This window comes from Bufo gargarizans, chromosome 5 (assembly GCF_014858855.1).
Source record: "Bufo gargarizans isolate SCDJY-AF-19 chromosome 5, ASM1485885v1, whole genome shotgun sequence".
NCBI classification, from domain to species: Eukaryota; Metazoa; Chordata; class Amphibia; order Anura; family Bufonidae; genus Bufo; species Bufo gargarizans.
In genome coordinates this window covers 388,315,649-388,341,885 of record NC_058084.1, presented here as the reverse complement: position 1 = coordinate 388,341,885, position 26,237 = coordinate 388,315,649, and the positions used below count along the sequence as shown (strand labels likewise).

General features: G+C 43.5%; 1 protein-coding gene across 1 annotated transcript in view; it reads left to right on the top strand.

Annotated features, from left to right (window-relative positions):
* Positions 1-26,237, top strand: part of KLHL7 (kelch like family member 7) — a 63,007-nt gene that overhangs the window by 24,579 nt on the left and 12,191 nt on the right. Inside the window, exons 4-8 of the mRNA XM_044293222.1 lie at positions 3,821-3,945; positions 5,870-6,045; positions 6,420-6,594; positions 21,311-21,453; positions 22,127-22,367. Of these exons, the coding sequence (XP_044149157.1) occupies positions 3,821-3,945; positions 5,870-6,045; positions 6,420-6,594; positions 21,311-21,453; positions 22,127-22,367 (860 nt within the window). The remainder of the gene's footprint in view (positions 1-3,820; positions 3,946-5,869; positions 6,046-6,419; positions 6,595-21,310; positions 21,454-22,126; positions 22,368-26,237) is intronic.

Below are 26,237 nucleotides of genomic sequence, written 5' to 3'. Positions count from 1 at the left end.
ACGGATCGCACCCGCACGGAAAAATCGCCCGTGTGAAAGGGGCCTAAGGCCCCTTTCACACGAGTGAGTTTTCCACGCGGGTGCAATGTGTGACGTGAACGCATAGCACCCGCACTGAATCCAGACCCATTCATTTCAATGGGGCAGTGTACATGAGAGTTGTTTTTCACGCATCACTTCTGCGTTGCATGAAAATCGCAGCATGTTCTATATTCTGCTTTTTTCACGCAGCCCTGGCCCCATAGAAGTGAATGGCAATGCATGAAAAACTCATGCATCCGCAAGCAAGTGCGGGTGCGATGTGTTTTTCACTGATGGTTGCTAAGAGATGTTGTTTGTAAACCTTCCGTTTTTTATCACGCACGTGAAAAACGCATCAAAACACATTGCACCCGCGCAGAAAAAAATGAACAACATAACACAATCGCAGACAAAACTGACTGACTGAATTTGCTTGCAAAATGGTGCGAGTTTCACTGAACGCACCCTGAACGCATCCGGACCTAATCCGTCATGCTCGTGTGAAGGGGGCCTAAGGGCCTGTGAGCTTCTATTGGCTCATAAGAGACATGTGACCGTGTGTATGGCAGTTGGGATATGAAGAGAGAGACTTGCAGGCTTGTATTTGCTAATGCAGGTAATTTTTTTGGGGGGAATATCTCAGGGACGTTACCTCTTAGAGAACTGAGATCTGGTATAAAACCTTCCCGGACACCTGATGTACCTGTGTGCCAAATTTGATGAAGATTGCTCCAGTCGTTTGGTCCCTCATAAAGAACAGATAGACAGACAGAAACTCATTTTTAGATATGAGATATATGATTATAAAATAAAATGACTGTGAAGGTTCTCATTTATCCAGGTCATGATATATCTGTAAAGAATAAATCAAGGCAAAGTGAAACGTTTTCAAGAAATCTACAGTAAGTCCAGTTGCCTTGATTTATTCTTTACAGATATAAAATAAAATGTAATTTTCCAAGTTTTTGTCCAATTTTAAATTTGAAGTCATGTCTGCTGTAGCTGTTGGGGGAAAAAAAAAACTCCTCACTGCTCCGATTCAGCTCCCTGGCTGTCTTCAGTAGTCTTCCAATACTCATCGGAAAACTTCTGGTTGGACGGGGTCTTGTGTGGTGCTGTAGCCATTGAATGGCCTCAGCAGTGATGTGTCTACAAGTGGTTTTGTCGCTGCTGGAACACTTGCCACTGGGGAACTTGTCACTACTGAGCATCAGGGAGCTGAAACGGAGCAGCGTGGAGAAGGCAAGTATGCTTTTTTCAAGACGTACAGTAGGCTTGGCTTCAAATGTAAAAACCTGCAGAAACTCTGAGAAGCTCCGTTAAATAATTATACATGTATGTATTATTATTATTTTTTTGTGTCAATGGAATCTAAGTTTTAAACAAGGCAAAGATCACAGTAATAGGTAGGATTTATTATTATTAGAAATCAGACCAGGAGTGAAGGCTGCAAGTATTGCAGCTCTCACTGGAACCTTTTTCTGAGAGTGAGCTGTATCTTGCAATGTAGCAGGGTGAATGCCATGGTCTTGTTTAAAAGCATAGATTTTAGCTTTAAAACGAGATCATAATTGTGCCTGTAGCCAATGACTAAAAAATACCTTTTAGAAATGGCCATCTCCCTTGCGTTCCCGGCGGAACTCCTGTTGCTGCCCTCAGTGCTGTGTCAATCGCTCCTCTGCAGCGTCTTTCGACGCTTTTTGTTCTGACAAAGCCCTGGAGGCAATGCTGATTGGACGCTGTCCAGGAGCAGAGGGGGGAGTGTCTCAAACTTCCAATAGGTAGTCTTAGAAGCTGGTGGCCATTTTTGTGACAACACAGGGAAGACTATAAAATGAAACAACCAGGGCAGAGGGGTGTAAATAGGGAGCTTCCAGGAATGACTACCCTGTTCCCTGTCGCATATCATCAACATTTTGTCACTGGAGCAGAAGTTCTGACATCTAAAGGATAAAGTATACACTGCACAAAAATGGATTTCGGTCCTCCTAACTGCACATCAGGGAACTGTTTAGTGCAGGCATCCTCAAACTCCGGCCCTCCAGCTGTTGCAAAACTACAACTCCCAGCATGCCCGAACAGCCTACAGGTATCAGCCTACAGCAGGACATTGTGGGAGTTGTAGTTTTACAACAGCTGGAGGGCCGCAGTTTGAGGATGCCTGGTTTAGTGGATGCAATTGCTCCTTTAGTTTTATTAGGGCATATTACTGGTTTCTTAATTTAAAGTAGTGTTTCCTATGGACATGTTGCTTTTGCATTTGTTTGCTACATATACTAACACTCCTGTAACTGTGCAACACTCCTATATAGAAATAATTGTCTGTAACACAATGGATATAAACATTGGGGGTCATTTATCAAAACTGGTGTAAAGTAGAACTGGCTTAGGTGCCCGTAGCAACCAATCAGATTTCACCTTTCATTTTGGACAGCTTCTTTGGAAAATAATAGGAGGAATCTGATTGGTTGCTATGGGCAAATAAGCCAGTTCTACTTTACACCAATTTGATAAATGACCCCCATTTTTCATGCAGCTTCAATCCAATTACAATATGCCACTAAGTGGGCATGTGGTAATACACCTCTTTGCAATAATACTCAGATAAAGTTGGGTAGATTTATTAATACAGGCTAAGGGCCCATTTACACGACAGTAGGGGCTCTGTGCCCGTATTGCGGACCGCAAACAGCGGGTCTGCAATATACTCGCACAGGCTGTGTGCAAAATGAGCTGCAGATGTGGACCCATTGACTTGAACAGCTCTGCGTTCCGCAAAATACAGTAAAAGATAGGACATGTCCTATCTTTTGCGTAATGGAGGCACGGATCAGAAGCCCAGGGAACGCAATGAAGCGCTTCTGTGGGCTCTCAGATCCGTGCTTCTGCACTGCAAAAGATAGGTCCTGTCTTCTGCGGTGCAGAGGCACGGATCTGAAAGCCCACAGAAGCACTTCATAGCACAGATCCATTCAAGTCAATGTGTCCGCATCCACAGCACGGATTTCACACGACCAGTACCCGTGCAGTGTGGACTGCTATTTGCGGTCTGCAGCACAGGAGCTGAACCCTTACGTTCGTCTGGATGAACCCTAACAATAAGAGACCATGAACCTAAACGAGATAGGCAGAAGATGTGCCAAATTTTTCAGTGGTGCACGCTGTTGATAGATCTGCTAGATAATTTTTAGACCATTTTTCTTGGCTTAAATAGGGCAATTATTTGCCTCCTTGTTAGAAACTTCAAAACGGCAAAAGTGTCTAAAGCTACTTTTCACACTTGCGGCAGGACGGATCCGGCAGGCTGGTCTCCCTGTCGGATCCGTCCTTCCGCTGTTTTGCCGGACCGCCGCTCTGTCCCCATTGACTATAATGGGGGCGGCGCTCCGGCGCAGTACGGCAGTGCACGGCGAAAAGCCGCCGGACTAAAAGTCCTGCATGTCCGACTTTTTAGTCCGGCGGTCTCTGACCGCGAACTGCCGTACTGCGCTGGAGCGCCGCCCCCGCCCCCATTATAGTCAATGGGGACGGAGCGGAGGTCCGGCGAAACAGCGTAAGGACGGATCCGACAGGGAGACCAGCCTGCCGGATCAGTCCTGCCGCAAGTGTGAAAGTAGCCTAAAACATATAGCAAACCTGTAGCATGGCGCTGATGAAAGAGGTGTGTGTATAACATCACTTTTTATTTTAGCCAACATGGAGGGGGGGTGCTTATCTAAGATTTTAAATGACATTGTACAACACTTTTTAATGCCACATTTAATTATAATCAGCAGATTTTTTTTTTTTTACATTATAGAATTTCTGTAAATAGCAACAATGTCCAGTCGTTGTTAGACGCAGCGAATCAATACCAGATAGAACCAGTCAAGAGAATGTGTGTGGATTTCTTAAAGGAACAAGTGGATGCTTCTAACTGTTTGGGTAAGCCAGTAAACATGCATACAATTATTGGTTTATAAATGGTTAAATGATTGTGCTCTGGCATTTGATAACTCACCACAGAGCTGCAATATACAGTGGGATTTCTCAAGACAAAAAGCAGACGAGTGGCCAATCAAAACCAAATAGGAAATCTGATTATAAAGCAAAGTGATACCGGCAAAGTTTGTATTCAAAATGGCCGAGATTTACCAATCCTGTAGATGGAGTACGCTTAGAAGAGCCGACTAGACCTGCACCAGATGTATCACAGGGGCTCAGCCTGGAGGATAAATGTGGTGCAGGGATAGACCCTTTTCTCTGACTCTATACCAACTATTAGTTGGCTCACTTTGAGAAATCGTCATTTGCCAGCAGCAGATCGTCCAGTCTAATCACGCTTTGCTGCTGACAAACGATGATTCACTGTGGGGGTGAGCGATGGCATTAGTGATCACTCCTCCCCATACTGTGGAGGAGATCTCTGCATGTAAATACAGCAGTGGTCTCCAATGACGAGCAGGCGCTTGCCGGGAAGACCTCCGTCTGCTCAGCTGAGCAGTGTGAAGGGGCCTTTACTTGTGTCTTCAGTTTTTTAAGCCTTTGTTCAATTTTAACACCAAAGCTTTGTTCTTTTATTTATTCTAGAACACGTTTTAACTGTAGTTAAACATTACTTAACTGCAGAATGCCAAAAACAAGTTTTGGTCTTAACCGAGGACACCGCCTATTTTGGTCTTTAGGTCACAGCACCATTTTTCAAATCTGATGTCAATTTATGTGGTAATAACTTTAGAATCAATTTATATAATATTTTTTAATTATCTTACTAATTTTGCACTGTAAGATCACTTTTTTTTGTATAAATTAAAAATAATGTATATGTGCCTCCTCACACTATGATGGCTATAATGTTTTGTACTGTTATTTTGCACCATTTTGGGCCATTGATTTGGATCCTTAAAGGGGATTTCCAAGTTAAGCAAAAACAGGCAGCCCCTCTATATGTGGTAAAATAATAAGAGAGATACAACCTTTCCTCGCTGCTTCTTTCAGTCCTCCCTGCTTTTTCTTTTAACTGGCTGCAGATGTTACATTCTATGCACATAGATCACCTCTGCAGCCAGTTACTGGTCACTGCAGTGATGTTCTGTATACTGTTGAGACCAGTGATTGGCTGCAGCAGTGACCTGTGTGCACGGAACATTACTGTTGCAGCCAGGAAAAGGACATCGGCCGCAGGGAGGACCAGAGCTGAGCGGTGGAAAACAGTTAAGTATTACATCTTTTGTTATTTTACCTGATTTTAACTCTGACAGCCCCTTTAATCATCATTTTTATTCTCTTCTATTGTACAGGTTGTTACAGTTATTGTTGTATACAGTAAATGTGTTTGCATGTTTTTTTTGGGGGGGGGTTATTTACATCATATTATGAAGACCACCCTTTCTCTAAAGATGGCTTCTAGCATATAGACTGTAGTATTACATGCTGGCCAGGTAATATATGAATGAGATGGATCATTTTTTTCATCTCTGTGGCCTAGAAAAGGGGGGGGGCCTGATCAAGGTATTCCTCATCTATGACGACCATATGCGCTAATAGGATTTGTTGACAAGAACTGTCCTTGAGACAACCCCTTTAGCTTTATTAAACTGGAATTATTATTTGTATTGCACTATGATCTTTATTACCATACATAGCAATACATAAACTATGCACAGGCGTTTCTTTGGGCTTACCTAAGGTACAGGACAGCCCAGTCAGCGATCCATAAAAAAGGAGCGTCATATAATGCGATTGATGTGTTTTCTCCAGTCCACTCTGCAGGTGCAGGACTGTGGCTGCCAATCGGTGAACTTATTTTTTTTCATGATCTGTTGTGTATTGATCTAAATGCATCCATCATTTTGTTGATGTGTTTTAGGTATTAGTGTCCTAGCAGAATGCCTCGATTGTCCAGAGCTGAAGGCCACGGCAGATGATTTTATTCACCAACATTTCACAGAAGTTTACAAAACAGATGAATTTTTGCAGTTGGATGTGAAACGCGTTACCCACCTTTTAAACCAGGACACATTGACTGTTCGTGCTGAGGACCAGGTATAGGACCTAGATTGTAAGGTCTAGGTAGGCAGGATTCTCCCATCTGATGCATGTAGTCTAAACCAGGGTTTCCAACTGTCTATACAGTCACAGACAGTCCATGTCCATTGTCTTGTAATACAAACATTTACAGTACCGATTTTCTGGATTATAAGACTATAAGGGGCACCCCAGGTTTAGACAACAAAAAATGAGTGCCGGGGAACGAGGTAAGTATAACCTGTATGAAGTGCCTGGTCATTTTGTGGAGCATTATAGGTTTTGAATGACCCCTTTAATGAAGTGGAGGGGTGAAGGTCCGTAACTTTACGGTCTAGTATAGAGGCGGTTTTGGTCAGCTCCTGTTAATCTTGGTGTGTTTTATTTTTCAGGTTTACGATGCAGCAGTGAGATGGTTAAAATACGATGAGCCAAACAGACAGCCATTTATGGTGGATATTCTTGCAAAAGTCAGATTCCCTCTGATTTCGAAAAATTTTCTAAGTAAAACGGTGCAATCAGAGCCTCTCATCCAGGACAACCCAGAATGCCTCAAGATGGTCATCAGTGAGTGAAGCCTGTTATGAGATAACAACATATATGTCTATTAGTTGTAGATGTATTTTTGGTGAGCCATTTAGATCTATTTTTTTTTAACATATTTTCATTTAATGACACACTTACATAATGAGGATTGGCTTGTAACCCTGAAATTATGTAATAGTTTATCTTGGGGGTGGAGTGGGCTCAGGACCTGTGTCCACGCGATCACTTCCAGGTCCTATTACACAGACGTGTTTTAGATAAATTGTGTATAGTTGTAATCCTACTGATCTGCAGAATGTGGCTAACTTGTCTTTTAGATCACCAGGTAAACATTGAAAAACGAGAACAAGAAAACCCAAACAATTTTTCTTTCTAACTCTAGGTTTTTGTCTACATAATCTGTACCACAAAATGGTGCCTTGGAAGGGAATACATCATCAAATTATTAAACTGCCAGTTAAAACCAGATAGTAACACACATCCTTTTTTCTAATCTGTTTTTATTTTCTGATTGCAGATTTATTTTTCTGAACATGATTATGGAGGTGGACATTTTGCCTTAGCTGTTCTTTACAGCATTTAGAAAGCATTAAGAATACTGCTTTACGGCAGCCCATGGTCCATAGACACAGTGGTCAGGGGGGATCTCGTTGACTTCTATGGGAGAGTTTTCTAGGCATGTTCTGTGACCTGTGCGGGGTCATTTTACAAGCAAAATCTAGATAAGCTTTGACTATCACCTATTTATGCATGTGCCACTACTTGCAGTAATGGCTCATGCATGAGTCTAATGAAGTCTCGCGTTAACGTCAGCCATTTTGAAAGAGCCTTTCTTTCATCAAATTCAATACATTTTAATGCATAGACTGAGATAAGGATTATAATGAATACGAGTGATGCAGATGAACAAATAGTGTTCTTCCACAGTAAGATGAACCAAACTCGCTCATCTCTAAGAATGAACAACATTGTCTCCCGCAGGCCAAAAGAGGCTGCATCCTTAAGGCCCCTTTCACACGGGCGAATTTTCCGCACGGGTGCAATGCGTGAGGTGAACGCATTGCACTCGCACTGAATACCGACCCATTCATTTCTATGGGGTTGTTCACATGAGCGGTGATTTTCACGCATCACTTGTGCGTTGTGTGAAAATCGCAGCATGCTCTATATTCTGTGTTTTTCACGTAACGCAGGCCCCATAGAAGTGAATGGGGCTGCGTGAAAATCGCAAGCATCCACAAGCAAGTACGGATGCGGTGCGATTTTCACGCACAGTTGCTAGGAGACGATCGGGATGGAGACCCGATCTGTATTATTTTCCCTTATAACATAGTTATAAGGGGAAATAATAGCATTCTGAATACAGAATGCATAGTAAAATAGTGCTGGAGGGGTTAAAAAAATAAAAATAAAATTGAACTCGCCTTAGTCCACTTGCTCGTGCAGCCCGGCATCTCCTTCTGTCTTGATCTTCGCTTTGTGTAGCAACAAGGACCTTTGGTGACGTCACAGTCATCACATGATCCATCACATGATCTTTTACCATGGTGATGGATCATGTGATGACTGTGACGTCATCAAAGGTCCTTGTTGCTACACAGAGCTAAGATCACGGGCTACGCAAGTGGACTAAGGGGAGTTAAAAAAATATATATATTTTAACCCCTCCAGTGCTATTTTACTATGCATTCTGTATTCAGAATGCATTATTTTCCCTTATAACATGGTTATAAGGGAAAATAATAGCAATCTACAGAACACCGATCCCAGACTCGAACTTCTGTGAAGAAGTTCGGGTTTGGGTACCAAACATGCGCGATTTTTCTCACTCGAGTGCAAAACACATGACAATGTTTTGCACTCGCTCGGAAAAATCATGGGTGTTCCCGCAACGCACCCGCACATGTTTCCGCAACGGCTGTGTGAAAGAGGCCTAAGGGGTCAGTGCATTTTCACCTAGTTTTTCCCTTCCCCACGACAGCACCACACATAGAGGATCCGCCCCCAGGGAAAGGTTGTGCCCCTCTCCCACCTCAGTGGTTTCCTGTCCTTGGAGTAGGAGACCTACCTTTTTTCCACAGGTCACCTACTGCTGGTCTGGAATTCCTAGGGAGGCCCTAGAGGGTTAATGTTAGCCTGCCAGGGTCCATCGTGTGGTATTTTCCAGCTTGGGAGGACCCTAGGATCACAGAGCGATCTGGGGTCTTGCGGCAGACGTGTGGGCTACTCCAGTGGAGTGACAGATTCAGCAGGGCACGGTGACATGCGTGCGGTTTTGCGGCTTATCAGAGCGTCCCTTTGAACAGGGAGATGCCAATGAAGTGTCCTGAGCAGAGCTCTGTTTGTGGTTGGCAGTGGTCCGAGTGGCGGGAGCAAGCAATCAAGGTTCCAGATTGCTTTTTGAATCCTCCTGGTCATTAATACTCCCCCTCAGACCTTCCATCCTTTACTGCAACAGGGCTGAGGATTGAAGTCTGGTAATACTCAGGGTGCTGAGCTTCTTTCATGTTCCTTAAGCAGGATCTCTGTGTGGAAGCCCATTATTGTGGAGGAGGACAAGAGAAGTGATTCAGCGTAGAGGGAGAACACGGCTCCTGTATCTGTATTAGCCAGGATGGTCATCGATATGGCAATTTAACTCACAATATTTATGTGTGATTTATTTTTTCAGGGCAAGCCTAAAAAGGTTTTAATTAAGCAGAAAAATAGGGAGTGTGCCCTGTGCTCTCTCATCCTCCTATGACAAGAAGCTGTGTCAGCAGTGTATGGATAAGACTGTGGCAGAAGGATCTCCCTCTTTTATGAAAAATATAAGGACACCGATTTAGGTCAGAGGTTAGGAGTACTTTAAAATCTGGTAGAAAAGGAGAGCTGTGTCTATGGAAGATGGCAATTTGTCCCAGGATGATTCCTCGGAGGAAAGCGGCTCTTTATTAGAGAACTTTCCCTTAGAACGTTCGTTGTCAGATAAAGAGGTAAAGGGGAGGTTGTGCTTTCCACTGGAAAATACAGAGAAATTACTATCCACTATGAATCTGGAAGAAGTTATAGAGGATAAATCGGTGGTAGATGCTATGTTTGAGGGTAGGGCTGGGCGATATGGCCTATATATAGATATAATTTTAACATGTGCGATATAACTATATTTCGTGATATGTTATTGTTGAAGTTGCTTTAAAGCATTTAAGATGCACTCTGGTGCTCCAAATCAAGGTAACCTCAATGGGTTAATAAGAGATGAGAAGAAAGGTGATAACACTTGGAGTCCTGCGCAAACTTTACAAATCTTACAAACTTTGGTATGTGAACTAATGTAAACACCTGTGGGTGAGCGCCATGTTATAATGGTGGTCTTATTAACATCAATACTACATACATCATATGTGACACTTCAACGAGGTGCTTTTCTATAGGCAGTGAATAATGTGTGTGTATCTAGCCAAATAATTCTGAGGGAGAAGTGAGGGGCCTATTGCAGCTTCAATCCCCCTCTGTTCTCGCTTCAGTGTTGGACAAATGGACAGCTTGAAGCAAAGAGGGAGGGGAGCAAGGAACAAGCAGCTTAAGGCAACTACCTAAGAAAATCAACCTAGTTACATGAAAGTAAGATATTCACACATCTCTATAATTATTTTCTTCTTTATGTATACAAATTACATGGCCATCATCAATCATGTTCCCCCAGCCAGCGCCATCAGCCCCATGCCATTTGCCATCATCCAGGTCCCCCAGCCAGCGCCATCAGCCCCATGCCATTTGCCATCATCCAGGTCACCCAGCCAGCGCCATCAGCCCCATGCCATTTGCCATCATCCAGGTCACCCAGCCAGCGCCATCAGCCCCATGCCATTTGCCATCATCCAGGTCACCCAGCCAGCGCCATCAGCCCCATGCCATTTGCCATCATCCAGGTCACCCAGCCAGCGCCATCAGCCCCATGCCATTTGCCATCATCCAGGTCACCCAGCCAGCGCCATCAGCCCCATGCCATTGCCACCATCATCATGTCCCACAGCCAGCGCCATCAGTCCCATACCATTGCCACCGTCATCATGTCCCACAGCCAGTGCCATCAGCCACATGCCATAGCCCCCCCCCCCCCCACTTCCCCCCCATACCCTGGTAGATTTGGGCCTCTGCCAATATTTTTACCTTTGCTGCAGGGTGCGCGGCTGGCTGATGGAGTCCGCAGGAGACGGACAGCGTCTTCCCAGCATGCACTGGGAAGGACCTGACATTACACACAGCGTCAGCCAGCGCGCTGACGGATGTTTGCACGCAAGGCCCTGGCCAGTGCAGAGTTGGGAGGCCACGGAGCTGTGAGTGAGACTCTTCTTCAATTCACTACCGCTCAGTGGTCATCTATTGCGATATAGCTAAAATCTATATCGTTGCCCGAATTTATGTCGATAATATCGTTTATATCGCCAACCCCTATTTGAGGGGTTACAGGAAAAGAGGCGTAGATGTTTTCCAGTCCATAAAAAGTTGTAGCATTAATTAGAAAGGAACGGGGAAAAAGATTTAAAAGAAAATATACTTTCGAGGAGGAAGCCTCGACAGAGCTCCCAAGATTTATATGGCTATTTTCAAAGTTTCTAGGAAAGCTTCCCTTACCTTTTGAAGAAATAGGATTTCTCGGGGACCCCTAGATAAAAAAGAAGAATCCTTTTTAAAGGGGGCCTGGGAATTCCCCCCTCCCCCTCAAAAAAAAATATTTGATTAACAAAATCTTAATTAACAAGGGGGTGGGGATATCCTAAATGGAAAAAGAAGTGCAGGATCTAATAGGAAAAAATGTTTTAGTTCCAGTTCTGACTCAAGAGCAATTAGAGGGTTATTATTCCACACTTTTCCTGGTTGCAAAGCAGGATGGGTCCTTCAGACCAATAATCAACTTGAAGGATTTAAACATATTCCTGGTTTTATGGAAATTGAAGACGGAGACTATAAGATCAACGATTCAGATTCTTTTTCCATATTGCAACATGGCGGTTATAGACCCAAAAGACGCTAATTATCATATCCCCATTCATCCGGTTATCAAAGGTTTCTAAGGATAACAATTCAGACAGGCAGCCAGCTGCGTCGCCTGCAGCTTCAAGTCCTTCCCTTCAGGCTATGAATGGCCCCAAGGGTTTTTATCAAAGTGATACTAGAAATGGCCTCATACATAAGAGAAAAATACATCATGTTCATTCCTTATTTGGATGACTTTTTAATCCTGGCAAACTCTTTCCAAGACTGTATGGTTGCAGTTCAGGAAGCGATAAGGATTCTACAGATCTTAGGATGGATTGTAAATACCACAAAATCCAGGTTGACTCCAAAGAGGCTTCAGATATTTTTGGCCCTTCTTCTGGACTCAGAGGGTTTATTTTACCAGAAGAAAAGGTGTCCAGTCGCAGTTAAGGACTTTAGGAACTCCAAAGCTGATGATACGAAAAGCAATGTCAGTTCTGGGTTCCCTAGTTTCCTGTATTCCAAAGGAGTGGGCTCAGGTCCACTCCCGACAGCTTCAGGCAGAGATTCTAGCAGCCTTCAACAAAAATGGGGGTCACTTAGAGGCCAGATTATAGATCTCTGACAGGACCTTGAGAAACCTAACCTGGTTGGAGAACAGGGAGAATCGTCACGACCTGGTAGTTTTAACCATGGACACCAGTCCCTCTGGGTGGGGGGCTTGTGTCCTGGGTCAGGTATTTAGGGGTCAATGGTCTCAAAGTCAAGTCTTTGTCTTCCAGCAGGAATGAACACCTGGCAATAAGGCTGATAGTAGAGACCTTTCTGTCTTTGTTCGGCTGAGGACGTGCCAGGATCATGTCGGACATCCAAGTAGCAGTAACCTATATCGATCACCGGGGGTACCAGATTGGATTCCCTAATGCTAGAGGTAGACAGATTGTTCAGAAGGATAGTGTCAGGTCAGTCATATCTCTGCCCTTCATATAAAGGGGAAGGAAAACTCTCTCAGGCGGATTTTTTGAGCAGGTACCAATTAAAGCATAGGGAATGGTCCTTTTAAAACTGAGAATTTTTTCCAGAATTATAGAATTATGGGGTATGCCAGTGATCTTTTTGCTACTCGCCAAAACAGGAATGTAAAGCAGTTCTGTTCTTTAAACCCCAGAGAATCCCCTTATGGGGGGTGGATTTATTAATTCTGAAATGGCACTTCCCTCTGGCATATGCCTTCCCTTCGGTTCAGTTGATACCCTTAGTGTTGAGGAAGATCAGAGAAGAGGGAGCACGGATTATTTTGATTGCGCCCTTTTGGCCCAGGAGGGCATGATTCACTCCCCTCAGGACCACGTCGGTTTTGAACCCTTGGGTCCTTTCAGAGATCCCGACCTTCTGATGCACGGACCGGTTTTGCATCCGGAGGTTCAGCGTCTTCACTTATCGCCAGGGAGGTTATGATTATGTCAGGAATATTGTACCAAAAGTGGGTTTTTTTTAATGTCATGTTATAAATATTTTATGGGCACAAATGACAGTAAAATGGCAGGAAAAGGGCACTGTACAGTGATCAAGTGTTAGATCTGAGGTGACCACCTCTTTTATGTGTGTGTGTGTGTCACTTTTATGTTTACACTTTTGAATTTCCCGCTCGGTTCCAATCCCATGCACCGCTGCTGCTCGCAGGGAATGGAACCAGGAAGTCAGATGCTGCCAGTGATCACAGCGGATGACATCGCTGGATCGCCAGGAGAAGGTAAGGGGACTCCGCTGACAGCTCTGCAATGTTACCCTGAGCGTGACTCGGGGTTACCGCTCCTGGCAGTGAAAATTAACCCTGAGTCACGCTCGGGAATATCGCCAGGGAGGTTAATGGCCTGGAATTTGAAAGGGCACTTCTAATCAAGAAGGGGTTTTCTCAGAGTTTAGTATCTACATTGCTTAAAAGTAAAAAAGCTGCTACTATCTATGCTAGAGTTTGGAAGAAATTTATGGATTGTTATAGGTTAGACCCCAATGATTTACCAAATTTGGTGTCAACCTCTCAAGTTCTGGAATTCTTTCAGGAAGGGCTGATCTGTTCTTCATAAAAAAAAAGGAACTTGTGTTTATAGTGGCTCACCCCACCTATCACTATGGTAACGGTGCTCTGCTAAAAAGTGGTTCACCTAATCGCTTATATAATTGATTAGCAGGCACTCACCATCTGTATTTCATACATATATCGGGTTTATTTATAATAGATACTCATCAAATTTTTGAAAAAATATCATAAAAAAATAATTGAAAACATACGACATCAAGTAAAACATCAATTAGGGAATTTTGGTATACATATGTGAGAGATTAAGGCTAAAAAATATCAATAAAAGTACATGCACCGACACTGAGTTTGTGTCTTGATTCGGATTATTCCAGTCCTGGTATTATATACATTGGTAGTATTAGAGGTGTGTTAAAAAGTTCATTAGTAGTCACACATATGTTAGCCTCCTCTGCCGCGGCAGCACAGTGTAATTAAAACTGCTTGTCCTATGGGACAAGCAATTGTAATTGTCTGTTTTTTCGAGATAGTGCAATATAATGTGCAAGTAAACTACCTCTTCAACCAGCTGATTGGTGGGGAGGCGGAAGTCAGACTCCCACCGATCTCATAATGAGGACCTATCCTTCGGTCATCAATATTGTAGGGCTGCACATCCCTTTTGTTACAGAGTCTATCAGATCCAGTCTAATAAGACCTGCACACCCTTGTTATTCAACAGTAGTTATCCTTCTTTGTAGTTATTCTTCTTGCCGTATTCCAGATAGCTACAGGATTGTGCTCATGTATGTGGTGCTGTTAAAAATGATGATTACACTTAACGGTAATTGGATTTTACAGACCCCATGACAGCACCACAGGGAGAGAATCCGCCACCAGGGAGAGGAAACCATCAGAATAAAAACGTGGAGCCTCTCTCCCACCTCAGTGGTTTACAGAGCACGAGAGTGACGCAGACCAAAGTTAATCACGTTTAAACAATTATATAAAAAATATATTTTTAATTATGCTACACCCAAGTGCAACTCAAAAGGGCCCAAGAAGAGAGATACCAGGGAAGGTGCTGTCCAGAAAGTGTAATCATCATTTTCCCCTTTCCCCCACGACAGCACCACAAAGAGAATTACTCCTTAGGGAGGGACCACCGATTGCAAAACCTTTCTCCTCCCCAAAAAATCCCAAAAGTTTAGATCTGGGTGACAGTGACAGAAGAAGGTAGAAGGTGAAGACCACGTGGCAGCCTTACAGATTTGTTCTATAGAGGCATTAGCCCTCTCTCCACCAAAGATGTAGCGACACAGCGGGTGAAAGAGCCTTCGCCGAAAAAAGGGGGAGGACTACCTGCCTCAAGATTAGCTAGAGTAGCCATTCTGCCTTAAATGGGACCTTATAAAAGGATAAACAAAGCTGTAGACTTCCGCCAATTCTCTATAGCCGAAAGATATTGTAGCAAACACCATCTCAGATCCAGTGAGCGAAACTTCCTCTCCTTCGATGTCTTAGGGTTATTACAAAATTAAGGAAGAACCATTTCCTAAGACCTATGAAACTTAGAGGACACTTTAGGCAAGAAAGCTGGATCTGCATGAATAACAACCCTATCTTCCAGAATGGTCATAAAAGGGGGATTTATAGAAATAGCCTACCCACTAATAACACTAATGCTATGATCTGATGTTAAGGCCACCCAACAAGACCAGATCTTCAGGGTTAGATGTTTATTAGAGCTGGATTCAATGGGCTCAAAGGGTGCTTGCATCAGGGCACTCAGGATTATGTTAAAATCCCAAGGAGGAACTACTAGATCTATCTACTGCTTTAAAAACTCTGATGCCCATGGGTCCAAAGCAAAATTTTGGTATAAAAAAATAATAATAATTGAAAACATACGACATCAAGTAAAACATCAATCACGGAACTTTGGTATACATATGTGAGAGATTAAGGATAAAAAGTAGCAATAAAAGTACATGCACCGGCACTGAGTTTGTAAGTGTCGTGGTTCTGATTATTGCAGTCCTGGTCTTATATACATTAGTGAATTAGAGGTGTGTTAAATAGTTCATTAGTAGTCACACATATGTTAGTATGCTTGTTCAAAACCTATTCCACAAAAATAGCGTAAACATCTGTCCACGTGTGTTATGAGACTGCTGGCACACATGTTTGTTAATCTAGTTATTCAAGACTTGTTCCCAAGCAATTGCACATATATCCATCCAGATATGTTGTAGTTTAGCTGACAGTATTGTCAGTCAATGCACGGTAACGGCATCACCCCTGTCCCTGTGCAAGGTACCGCGGCAACAGTCCTCAAGCCCAATTGTATCGTCGACTACAATTGGTATTTGGGAGGAGTTGATCTCTCTGATCAAGTACTCAAAGCCATATAATGCCATGCGCAAAACCCAGGCATGGTACAAAAAAGTTGCGGTCTACTTAGTGCAGGTTGCCTTGTACAACTATTTTGTGCTGTCCCGGAGCGCTGGCAACACAGGGAAATTCCTTCAGTTCTATGAGGCAGTCCTCAAGGACCTAATCTTATCTGATCGGGAAAGAGCAGGGCGGAGTACCTTGGGAACTTGAGGCGCCCGGATCGTCCCTGGCCAACACTTTCCAGGTGTGGTCTCCCATACTGGAAAGTGCAGTGTGTCACAGGAGGACACCCCTCAGTATGACACGTGCCCCGATCATCCAGGCCTCTGCATTATTGGTTGCTTCAGGGAGTACCACACTTCCATGGAGTACTAAATTTATATTCCCCTTCCCCAATTTAGCCACTGACAATCGGGGGGGGGGGGGGGGGAATGGTAATATTATTTTGTAAAACTAAAATAAAAAAGTAGACATATTAGGTATCGCTCCGTCTGTAAGAATCTGCTCTATAAGAATCCCCATGACCTAACCCCTCAGATGAACACGGTCAAAAAAATAATATAAAAACGGTGCCAAAACAGCTATTTTTTGGCAAATTTTCCATTTTAAACAGTTTTTTCCAGTAACAAAGCAAGGGTTACAGCCAAACAAAACGTCATATTTATTACCCTGATTCTGCAGTTTACAGAAACACCCCATATGTGGTCGTAAACTGCTATATGACCAAACGGCAGGGCGCACAAGGAAAGGAATGCCGTATGGTTTCTGGAATGCAGATTTTGATGACCTCCTTTTTCTTTTTTTTTGCCACTGTGTCCCATTTGAATAACCCCTGATGCACCCCTAGAGTAGAAACTCCATAATAGTGACCCCATCTAATAAACTACACCCTTCAGTGTATTTAAAACTGATTTTACAAACTTTATTAACCCTTTAGGTGTTCCTCAACAGTTTATGGCAAATGGAGATGAAATTTCAAAATTTCTATTTTTGGTAACCTTGCCTCACAAAAATGTAATCTAGAGCAACCAAAAATCATATGTACCCTAAAAATACTCCCAACAAAACTGCCACCTTATCCTGTAGTTTCCAAAATGGAGTTTCTACTCTAGGGGTGCATCAGGGGGGCTTCAAATGGGACATGGTGTAAATAAACCAGTCCAGCAAAATCTGCCTTCCGAAAACCACACGGTGCACCTTTCCCTCTACGCCCCTTCCATGTGCCCGTACAGTAGTTTACGGCCACATATGGGGTGTTTCTGCAAACTACAGAATCGGGGCAGTAAATACAGCGTTTTGTTTGGCTGTTAACCTATGCTTAGTTACTGGAAAAAATTGATTAAAATGGAAAATTTGCCAAAAAATTTAAATTCTTAAATTTCATCTCCATTTGCCAATAACTCTTGTGGAACACCTAAAAGGTTAATGACGTTTGTTAAATCTGTTTTGAATACTTTGAGGGGTGTAGTTTCTACAATGGGGTCATTTTTGGGTGGTTTCTATTATGTAAGCCTCACAAAGAGACTTCAGACCTGAACTGGTCCTTTAAAAAGTGGGTTTTTGAAAATGTATGAAAAATTTCAAGATTTGCTTCTAAACTTCTAAGCCTTGAAACATCCCCAAAAAATAAAATGTCATTCCCAAAATGATCCAAACATGAAGTAGACATATGGTGAATGTAAAATAATTTTGGAGGTATTACTATGTATTATAGAAGTAGAGAAATTGAAACTTAAAAATGTGCACATTTTTTGGTAAATTTTTTTATTTATTTTTTATAAATAAAAATGACATTATTTTTTTTACTCCATTTTACCAGTGTCATGAAGTACAATATGTGACGAAAAAACAATCTCAGAATAGCCTGGATAAGTCAGTGTTTTAAAGTTACTACCACATAAAGTGATACTGGTCAGATTTGCAAAAAATGGCCTGGTCCTTAAGGTGAAAATGAGCCCGGTCCTTAAGGAGTTAAACTATTCACAGAAGATACAGTTTATATGTTGTAATCTAAATATTTGTGTTTATAGTAAGAATAACCATGACACCCAAAATCCTAACCAGAGTTTTACAATTCCCCTGAAACTGGGTTTTTGGTGGAACCACTAACAATATATAAAAAGGAGGCAGTTTGGAATTCGTTCAAAGCCACTGATGAAGAGGTGAGGTCACCTTGAAACGCGTCTGGCGTGAACAAGAATTCAAACTACCAATTTTGACCTGCAGGACTAAAAAGTGCACCATGAAAGTGGAGACAGTAAAGAAAACCTAAAAGTTTCCTGCCTCCGTCTATGAATTGAAGCCGAGTCACGTTACCATACATCATACCACGTGGGACGCCGACTCCGAGCGCGGAATACATCACACAACGGAGGAGAACCTCCCGGCTCGGGTGGGTAGCTGTACTACAGGCAGGACGCCCCTGCAGTAAGCGAAACTCGGTCTCTTGTGAGTAGAGACAACTGAATATACTACCAACTAACAATAGTATACTAATCCAAGTGATATCAACAATCCATAAGAGACATTAGTCTCTGCATTTAGCACCGATCCCAAAATTTGGACAGTTACTTTGGTTTAAGTGCTTCATCGGTTAACATTGTATTTGTCCAATACTTAAGAACATAGAGACATCATTAGAACAGTGGACTGACTGACAATACTGTCAGCAAAACTACCACACATCTGGATGGATATATGTGCAATTTCTTGGGGACAAGTCTTAAATAACTATATTAACAAACATGTGTGCCAGCAGTCTCATAACACACGTGGACAGATGTTTACGCTATTGTTGTGGAATAGGTTTTGAACAAGCATACTAACATATGTGTGACTACTAATGAACTATTTAACACACCTCTAATCCTCCAATGTATATAATACCAGGACTGCAATAATCAGAATCACGACACTTACAAACTCAGTGCCGGTGCATGTACTTTTATTGCTACTTTTTATCCTTAATCTCTCACATATGTATACCAAAGTTCCGTGATGTTTTACTTGATGTCGTATGTTTTCAATTATTAATTTTTTTTTTATACCAAAATTCTGCTTTGGATCCATGGGCATCAGAGTTTTTAAAGCGGTAGATAGATCTAGTAGTTCCTCCTTGGGATTTTAACTTAGCCCTGAGTGCCCTGATGCAAGCACCCTTTGAGCCCATTGAATCCAGCTCTAATAAACATCTAACCCTGAAGATCTGGTCTTGTTGGGTGGCCTTAACATCAGATCATAGCATTAGTGTTATTAGTGGGTAGGCTATTTCTATAAATCCCCCTTTTATGACCATTCTGGAAGATAGGGTTGTTATTCATGCAGATCCAGCTTTCTTGCCTAAAGTGTCCTCTAAGTTTCATAGGTCTTAGGAAATGGTTCTTCCTTAATTTTGTAATAACCCTAAGACATCGAAGGAGAGGAGGTTTTGCTCACTGGATCTGAGATGGTGTTTGCTACAATATCTTTCGGCTATAGAGAATTGGCGGAAGTCTACGGCTTTGTTTATCCTTTTATAAGGTCCCATTTAAGGCAGAATGGCTACTCTAGCTAATCTTGAGGCAGGTAGTCCTCCCCCTTTTGTCGGCGAAGGCTCTTTCACCCGCTGTGTCTCTACATCTTTGGTGGAGATAGGGCTAATGCCTCTATAGAACAAATCTGTAAAGCTGCCACGTGGTCTTCACCTTCTACCTTCTTCTGTCACCGTCACCCGGATTTAAACTTTTGGGATTTTTTTTGGGGGGGAGAAAGGTTTTGCAATCGGTGGTCCCTCCCTAAGGAGTAATTCTCTTTGTGGTGCTGTTGTGGGGGAAGGGAAAAATGATGATTACACTTTCCGGACAGCACCCTCCCTAGTATCTTTCTTCTTGGGTCCTTTCCAGTTGCACTTGGGTGTAGCATAATTTAAAAATATATATTTTTATATAATTGTTTAAACGTGATTAACTTTTGGTCGGCGTCACTCTCGTGCTCTGTAAACCACTGAGGTGGGAGAGAGGCTCCACGTTTTTATTCTGATGGTTTCCTCTCCCCGGGGGCGGATCCTCTCCCTGTGGTGCTGTCATGGGGTCCGGAAAATCCGATTACCAGTAAGTGTAATCATCCTTTTTAACAGCACCACATACATGAGCACAATCCTGTAGCTATCTGGAATAAGGCAAGAAGAATAACTACTAAGAAGGATAACTACTGTTGAATAACAAGGGTGTGCAGGTCTTATTAGACTGGATCTGATAGACTCTGTAACAAAGGGGATGTGCAGCCCTACAATATTGATGACCGAAGGATAGGTCCTCATTATGAGATCGGCGGGGGTCTGACTTCCGCCTCCCCACCAATCAGCTGGTTGAAGAGGTAGTTTACTTGCACATTGTCTGCTTTTTCGAGGTAGTGCAGTATAATTACAATTGCTTGTCCCATAGGACAAGCAGTTTTAATTACACTGCACTGCCGCGGCAGAGGAGGCAACACGCAGGTGATTTCGAAAAGCTAGCAGTGCATATGAGTGCCACTACCTCTTCAAGCAGTTGCTCTGTTGATTAGTGAGGTCTTAATCACTGATCAAAGGGTCAGCTACTCTCGGCTCAACACTGCAAAACCCAATACAGTGACATCCATACAAGTGGGGCTGAGTTTAGTACTGCAGTTCAAACCATTCGAGTGACCAAATCTGATTTGATAGGACATCAATGTCAAACCCCAGAAATCTTATTACTTGTATATTATATTTTGGTATTTTACAGGGAATTTGTCACCACATACTTTCCCATGAAACCTTCCCCCTGTATAGATGTGTGCTTCTTTTGCTGATTCCAGTAAACTTTGATCTGTGGCCCCTATTTAGAGAAATAACCATTTTTCCTTTATGCTAATAAGCCCCTCGGTGGAACAATGGCCTTGTGGTTGCGCTCAAAGGTTCCACAGTTTTTCCCTGATTGACAGGGCCAGGCAGTGTTTATGTAATCGCATCTGGCCCTGAAATCTCATGGCAGTTTGTTCTGCACAGTACAGGACTGCAGACCATAGCTCCATTCAGCGTTTGAGTTGAACACACTGCCACGAGATTTCAGGGCCAGGCGCGACTACATCGACATTGCCTGGCCCTGTCAGTCAAAGTGGTGGGGGCATGGCCATCAGGGAAACTTAGCAGAACCTCTCGGTGCAATGGCAATGCCCTCGTTGCACCAATGCACCAAAGTAAAAAAGATTATTTCTCTGAATAGGAGTCATGGATCTAGAAGCACACATCTATGCGGGGAGAAGGTTTTGTTGGAAGATATATGATGACAGGTTTTCATTTAAAGTTGTACCATGGTTACTTGACTCCATAAAATAATGCCGGTGTCGTGTCTTTTATAGGTGGAATGCGTTATCACCTGTTGTCTCCCGAAGATCGAGAAGAACTAGCAGATGGAACAAGACCTCGAAGAAAGAAACATGATTATCGGATTGCATTATTTGGGGGCTCACAGCCTCAGTCCTGTCGATACTTTAATCCAAAAGTATGCGTTTAATGTAATTCTTCCTAAAAAATTAGCTACATTTTTTATTTTGAGTTATCCTTGTGTACCCCTCTTTGAAATGGAATCACCGATGTGCTTTGACAGGTGCTGAGCTGTAAGATATGTGCAGATTTTTTTAAGAAACCATAGTCTGTCATTGCAATTCTTGAAGGGAAGCGGCAGATTTATAAAACGGTCTTTATTTCCATAGTACCCAATCACAGCACAGCTTTCATTTTTCAAGAGCACCATAAGAAATTAAACCTACATTGTGATTGGCTGTCATGGTCATCAAGTGACAGTATTTCTTTCAGGCAGTTTTATAAACTTTATGAATCGCACCTAATTTATTAGGAGGTGCATCCACATATCTGGCCTTTGTGTACGCCACCTAGGAGCTAAATTTTAGACCAGTTTCGGCCTTTTTCGTAATTTTTTTTATTTTATTTTTTAATTGTGCTTGTGCTTTGATGCCACTTTTCTGACACGAGGGGTGATATATCCTATTGTGTTCTAAAGCTCAACCCCATTGGGCTGGTCTCAGGGACCACTGCTGGTAGGAATTTTTTACTTTCTTTGCTTTACCATATATATAAAAGTTCCCTCATACAAATTGATCATCACGAGTTACATAGTAATCATATGTTTTATAAAATATGTTTTGTCTCCTTAGGATTATAATTGGTCTGATATCAGATGTCCCTTTGAGAAACGCCGGGATGCAGCGTGTGTCTTTTGGGACAATGTTGTCTATATCTTGGGTGGTTCTCAGCTGTTTCCTATAAAGAGGATGGACTGCTACAATGTTGTGAAAGATTCATGGTATTCTAAACTGGGCCCTCCAACTCCAAGAGACAGCCTTGCTGCATGTGCCGCCGAAGGAAAGATCTACACATCAGGAGGCTCCGAAGTGGGTGAGGATCACTGTTTTGAAAATTACAAAAATCCCTTCTCTCACAGTTTTTGACCCTGGTTTTTTTTTTTTTTTTTTTGGCCCATAAAAACACTTGCCCATAAAGTGTGTTTTTAGCACCTGGCATATTGAAAGTCTTTCTTTTAATGCTTAGTATGTTTTTTTTTTTTTTTTTTTTTTTTTTTTTTTTTATTTTATTTTCCTTTTTTAGAGGACAGTACAGTGTGTGCCCCTCTGTGATGTCACTTTCTCTGGACAGCGGTACAGGGAAAAAACAATAAAAATAAAAAAAACCTTGCTTAGATGCCATAAAAACTGCTAACACACAGAAAAACAAAAAAAACTTGTGAGAGGAAAAATGCCAGGCAATAAGAGAGGAAAAAAATGGCAGAATAATTTGTTGCGAAGATTTGAAAAATGTCCCCAAAAAGCACACCTCAACGGTTAAAAAAAAAAAAAAACACTGCTACAAAAAAATGCTTGTTTGTCCTGTGTTTAATATTCCTCATAGACTTCATTGAAACATCTGGCACTTGCATTTTTTTTTGCCTAATAGGGTGGCAAAACGCACCAAAAAACCTATATATGACAGCACTTTGGGCTCAGGAATAAGCCCTTCACAGGTGTCCTGTGCCATCTTTGAGCATATGTTAATCTGTCTAATGATCCTAGCCTATGAGCGGCATGATCTAAAGTGAATAACCCTCCCCCCTCAGTTGGACCACTGAAATTCCTGGTAATACAATCAGGGACAGCTGGGACCCTGTGCAGTCTGTACACTAATGGTCCCTTTACACTGGATGATGTAAAAGCAGATTGCCGTGAAGGAAGCGTTCCTTCCTGACAATCTGCTGGTCGCTAGCAGAGGAGGAGACCGCTGCATTTACAGGCACTGATCTCCTTCAGAATATGCGGAGCGGGGATCACCAATGCCATTGCTCTTCCCCATACTCTCTCCTTTCCCGACAGAAGATAGTGTTTACACAGCACAATCTGCCACTGGGAAACAAGGATCTTTTGTGCTGCACGAACTACCCAATTACCCAGCTTTTCTCTCGTTTATCAGGTAATCGGCAGTACATTTACACCGCCAGCATACGAATGCTCCTTAGCGATGATCTTTTCAATTCTCGGCATGTGTAAAGGGCACGTAAGCCTCCTGATAGGACACATTAACTTCTGGGATTCGCATCCCCACCTGCCCCTTGGTTGAACTTGATTTCTTTTTTTCAACCGCATTAACCATGTAACCTCTGTTGTAACAACAACCTGTGTCATAGTGACACAGAGGATAATGTATTTGCATACAGCAACATACTAACATATAATATTATGTCCAAGATTTTCCAATGTGTCTGCACCAAAAAAACTGTCTAAAAAGTGATGCGATTTGGCGCATATAGGGTTTCTACGCTTTTTCCCAACATGTTCGGCAAGGGGCGGGTTTTGCATAAAGGAGGTGAAACTTTACGGGAAAGAGGGGGTCTAAGATGCACCATTTTGTGTCATACATGTGCCACAGTTCTGGCATAAAAATCTTCTTAACGTAAGCCAACTGATTCTGTCCCTTCACCAAATGTATCATCTAGCCTGAGCTCCTGTGATAAATCTGGTGCAGGTCTAGACGACTTGTCTAAGGGTACGTTCACACTAGCGGTTTTCTTTTCCAGCACAGAGTTCCGTCAGAAAGACTCCATGCCAAAAAAGAACTGATCCGTTTTATCCCCATGCATTCTAAATGGAGAGTAATCCGTTCAGGATGTCTTCCGTTCAGTCATTTTGTCTGATCAGGCAAAAGAGAAAACCGTAGTATGCTACTGTTTTATCTCCGGCAAAAAGAACTGAAGACTTGCCTGAATGCCGGATACGACATTTTTCTCGCTGGTATCATTGGGGGACACAGGACCGTGGACCGTGGGTATAGCTTGCTGCTGCCACTAGGAGGCGACACTAGGCTGAAAAGTGATAACTCCTCCCCTGCAGGCTATACCCCCTCCAGCCTGGAGAGAGCATATCAGTTTTTAGCTTAGTGTCGTAGGAGGCAGACCTCCCTGCTTAGCAGGGTGGCTCTTTTACGATTTTTGTTTTTATTTTATTTTATTTTTAGGTTAAGGGGCACAGATTCGCATGCGTCTCTGTCTCCCTGGGAGGCTGGCCGGTGTTGCCTTTCCACCGCCCTGCCTCCCCCAAGAAGACAAAGTGGACCAGGGCAGCCTAGCTCCCCTGCTTCCCGCCAGCAAGAGGGCCACCTCCTCCCCAGCCCTTCTCTACATGGACCCCTGATGCCTGGTGCCAGCGGTCGTGGGGTGGCCCTGCTGGTACAAGACTATGGGTGAAGAACACAGATGAAGTCTGGTGAGTTTTACTGTCCCTCCCTGTCCCCCTCACATGGCCCCTTCTTGAGGGGGTGAGGAATCCTCCACCCATCACCCAGCTCACCTCAGTAGAAAGGGTTAATCCCTTTCCACGGCCGCGGCATGTTATTTTCACCCCTTCCCGACTACAAACAGGCGCCTTCTGCGCCCTATTCCGGTGACCCCGCTCTCCGACCGACCGGGTGGGCTTCCCGGTCGGCCAAGCGACGCACCTTCTCGGCGGCTCCCTTTTCAGGAGTCCACTAAGCCGTCCCGGGAGAGCAGGCAGAACGGATTCCCTACTCGGCCGGACGCCGCAAAATTTAGGCCCCGGCTTTATTTGGGCCTACCGTTTTATTTCTTTCTTTTTTCTTCGGCCACGCATATTTACTCCTCCGATGGGCTTACGCGGTCAGCGGACTCAGGTGACCGCATTCCGGACATCGATCCAGGTTCGCTATGTACTGACTAGCGGTAAGTCCCGGTCGGCCGGCGTGATAATTTAGTCCCCGGCTTTGCGGCCTTCTAGGCCGGAACTTCCTCCCTCATTTCAGGCCCCTGCTTTCTATAGATTCTGTCTGCAGGCACAATGTGCCTTTATATTGCAGTATACAGCCCTTCTCCATATCGGGCTAGGTCCTCATAAAAAATTAGTAAAAAAATTTTTTTTTAAAAATTATGCGCATGCAGATCCTGCTCTCCTCAGCCCACAAGTTCCAATGGAGTGCGTATGAGGGATCCCAATCCGCCACCTGAGGCCGTTTGGTTGATTATGCTCCAACTGCGCATATCCAGTGGAGTACATCTGAGAGATTCCCATTCCGCCCTCAGGGCCGTTTGGTTGATAATACTCCAACTGCAAAAATCCAGTGGAGTACATCTGGAGGATCCCAATCCGCCCTCTGAGGCCGTTTGGTTGATTATGCTCCAACTGCGCATATCCAGTGGAGTACATCTGAGAGATTCCCATTCCGCCCTCCGGGCCGTTTGGTTGATAATGCTCCAACTGCATAGATCCAGTGGGGTACATCTGGAGGATCCCAATCCGCCCTCTGAGGCCGTTTGGTTGATTATGCTCCAACTGCATAGATCCAGTGGGGTACATCTGGAGGATCCCAATCCGCTCTCTGGGGCCGTTTGGTTGATAATGCTCCAACTACGTAAATCCAGTGGGTACATCCGAAGGGTCCCCAATCCGCCCTCCGGGCCGTTTGGTTGATGATGCTCCAACTGCATAAATCCAGTGGGGTACATCTGGAGGATCCCGATCCGCCCTCTGAGACCGGTTGGTTAATGGTGCTACTACTGCGCAAATATCCGACTGCGCAAATCCAGTTGTGGACAACTGAAACCTCCCATCCACCCTCCGGGGGCGTCTGTTTGAGTTTCTACCCTGCGCAACTCAGCGGGGGACCTCTGGAAGTTCCCAATCCACCCTCCTGGGTCGTTTGGTTACTACAGCACCGTCTGTGCAATCGGTAAGCAGACCTTTAGTTCCATTCCACCTCCGGGTAGTT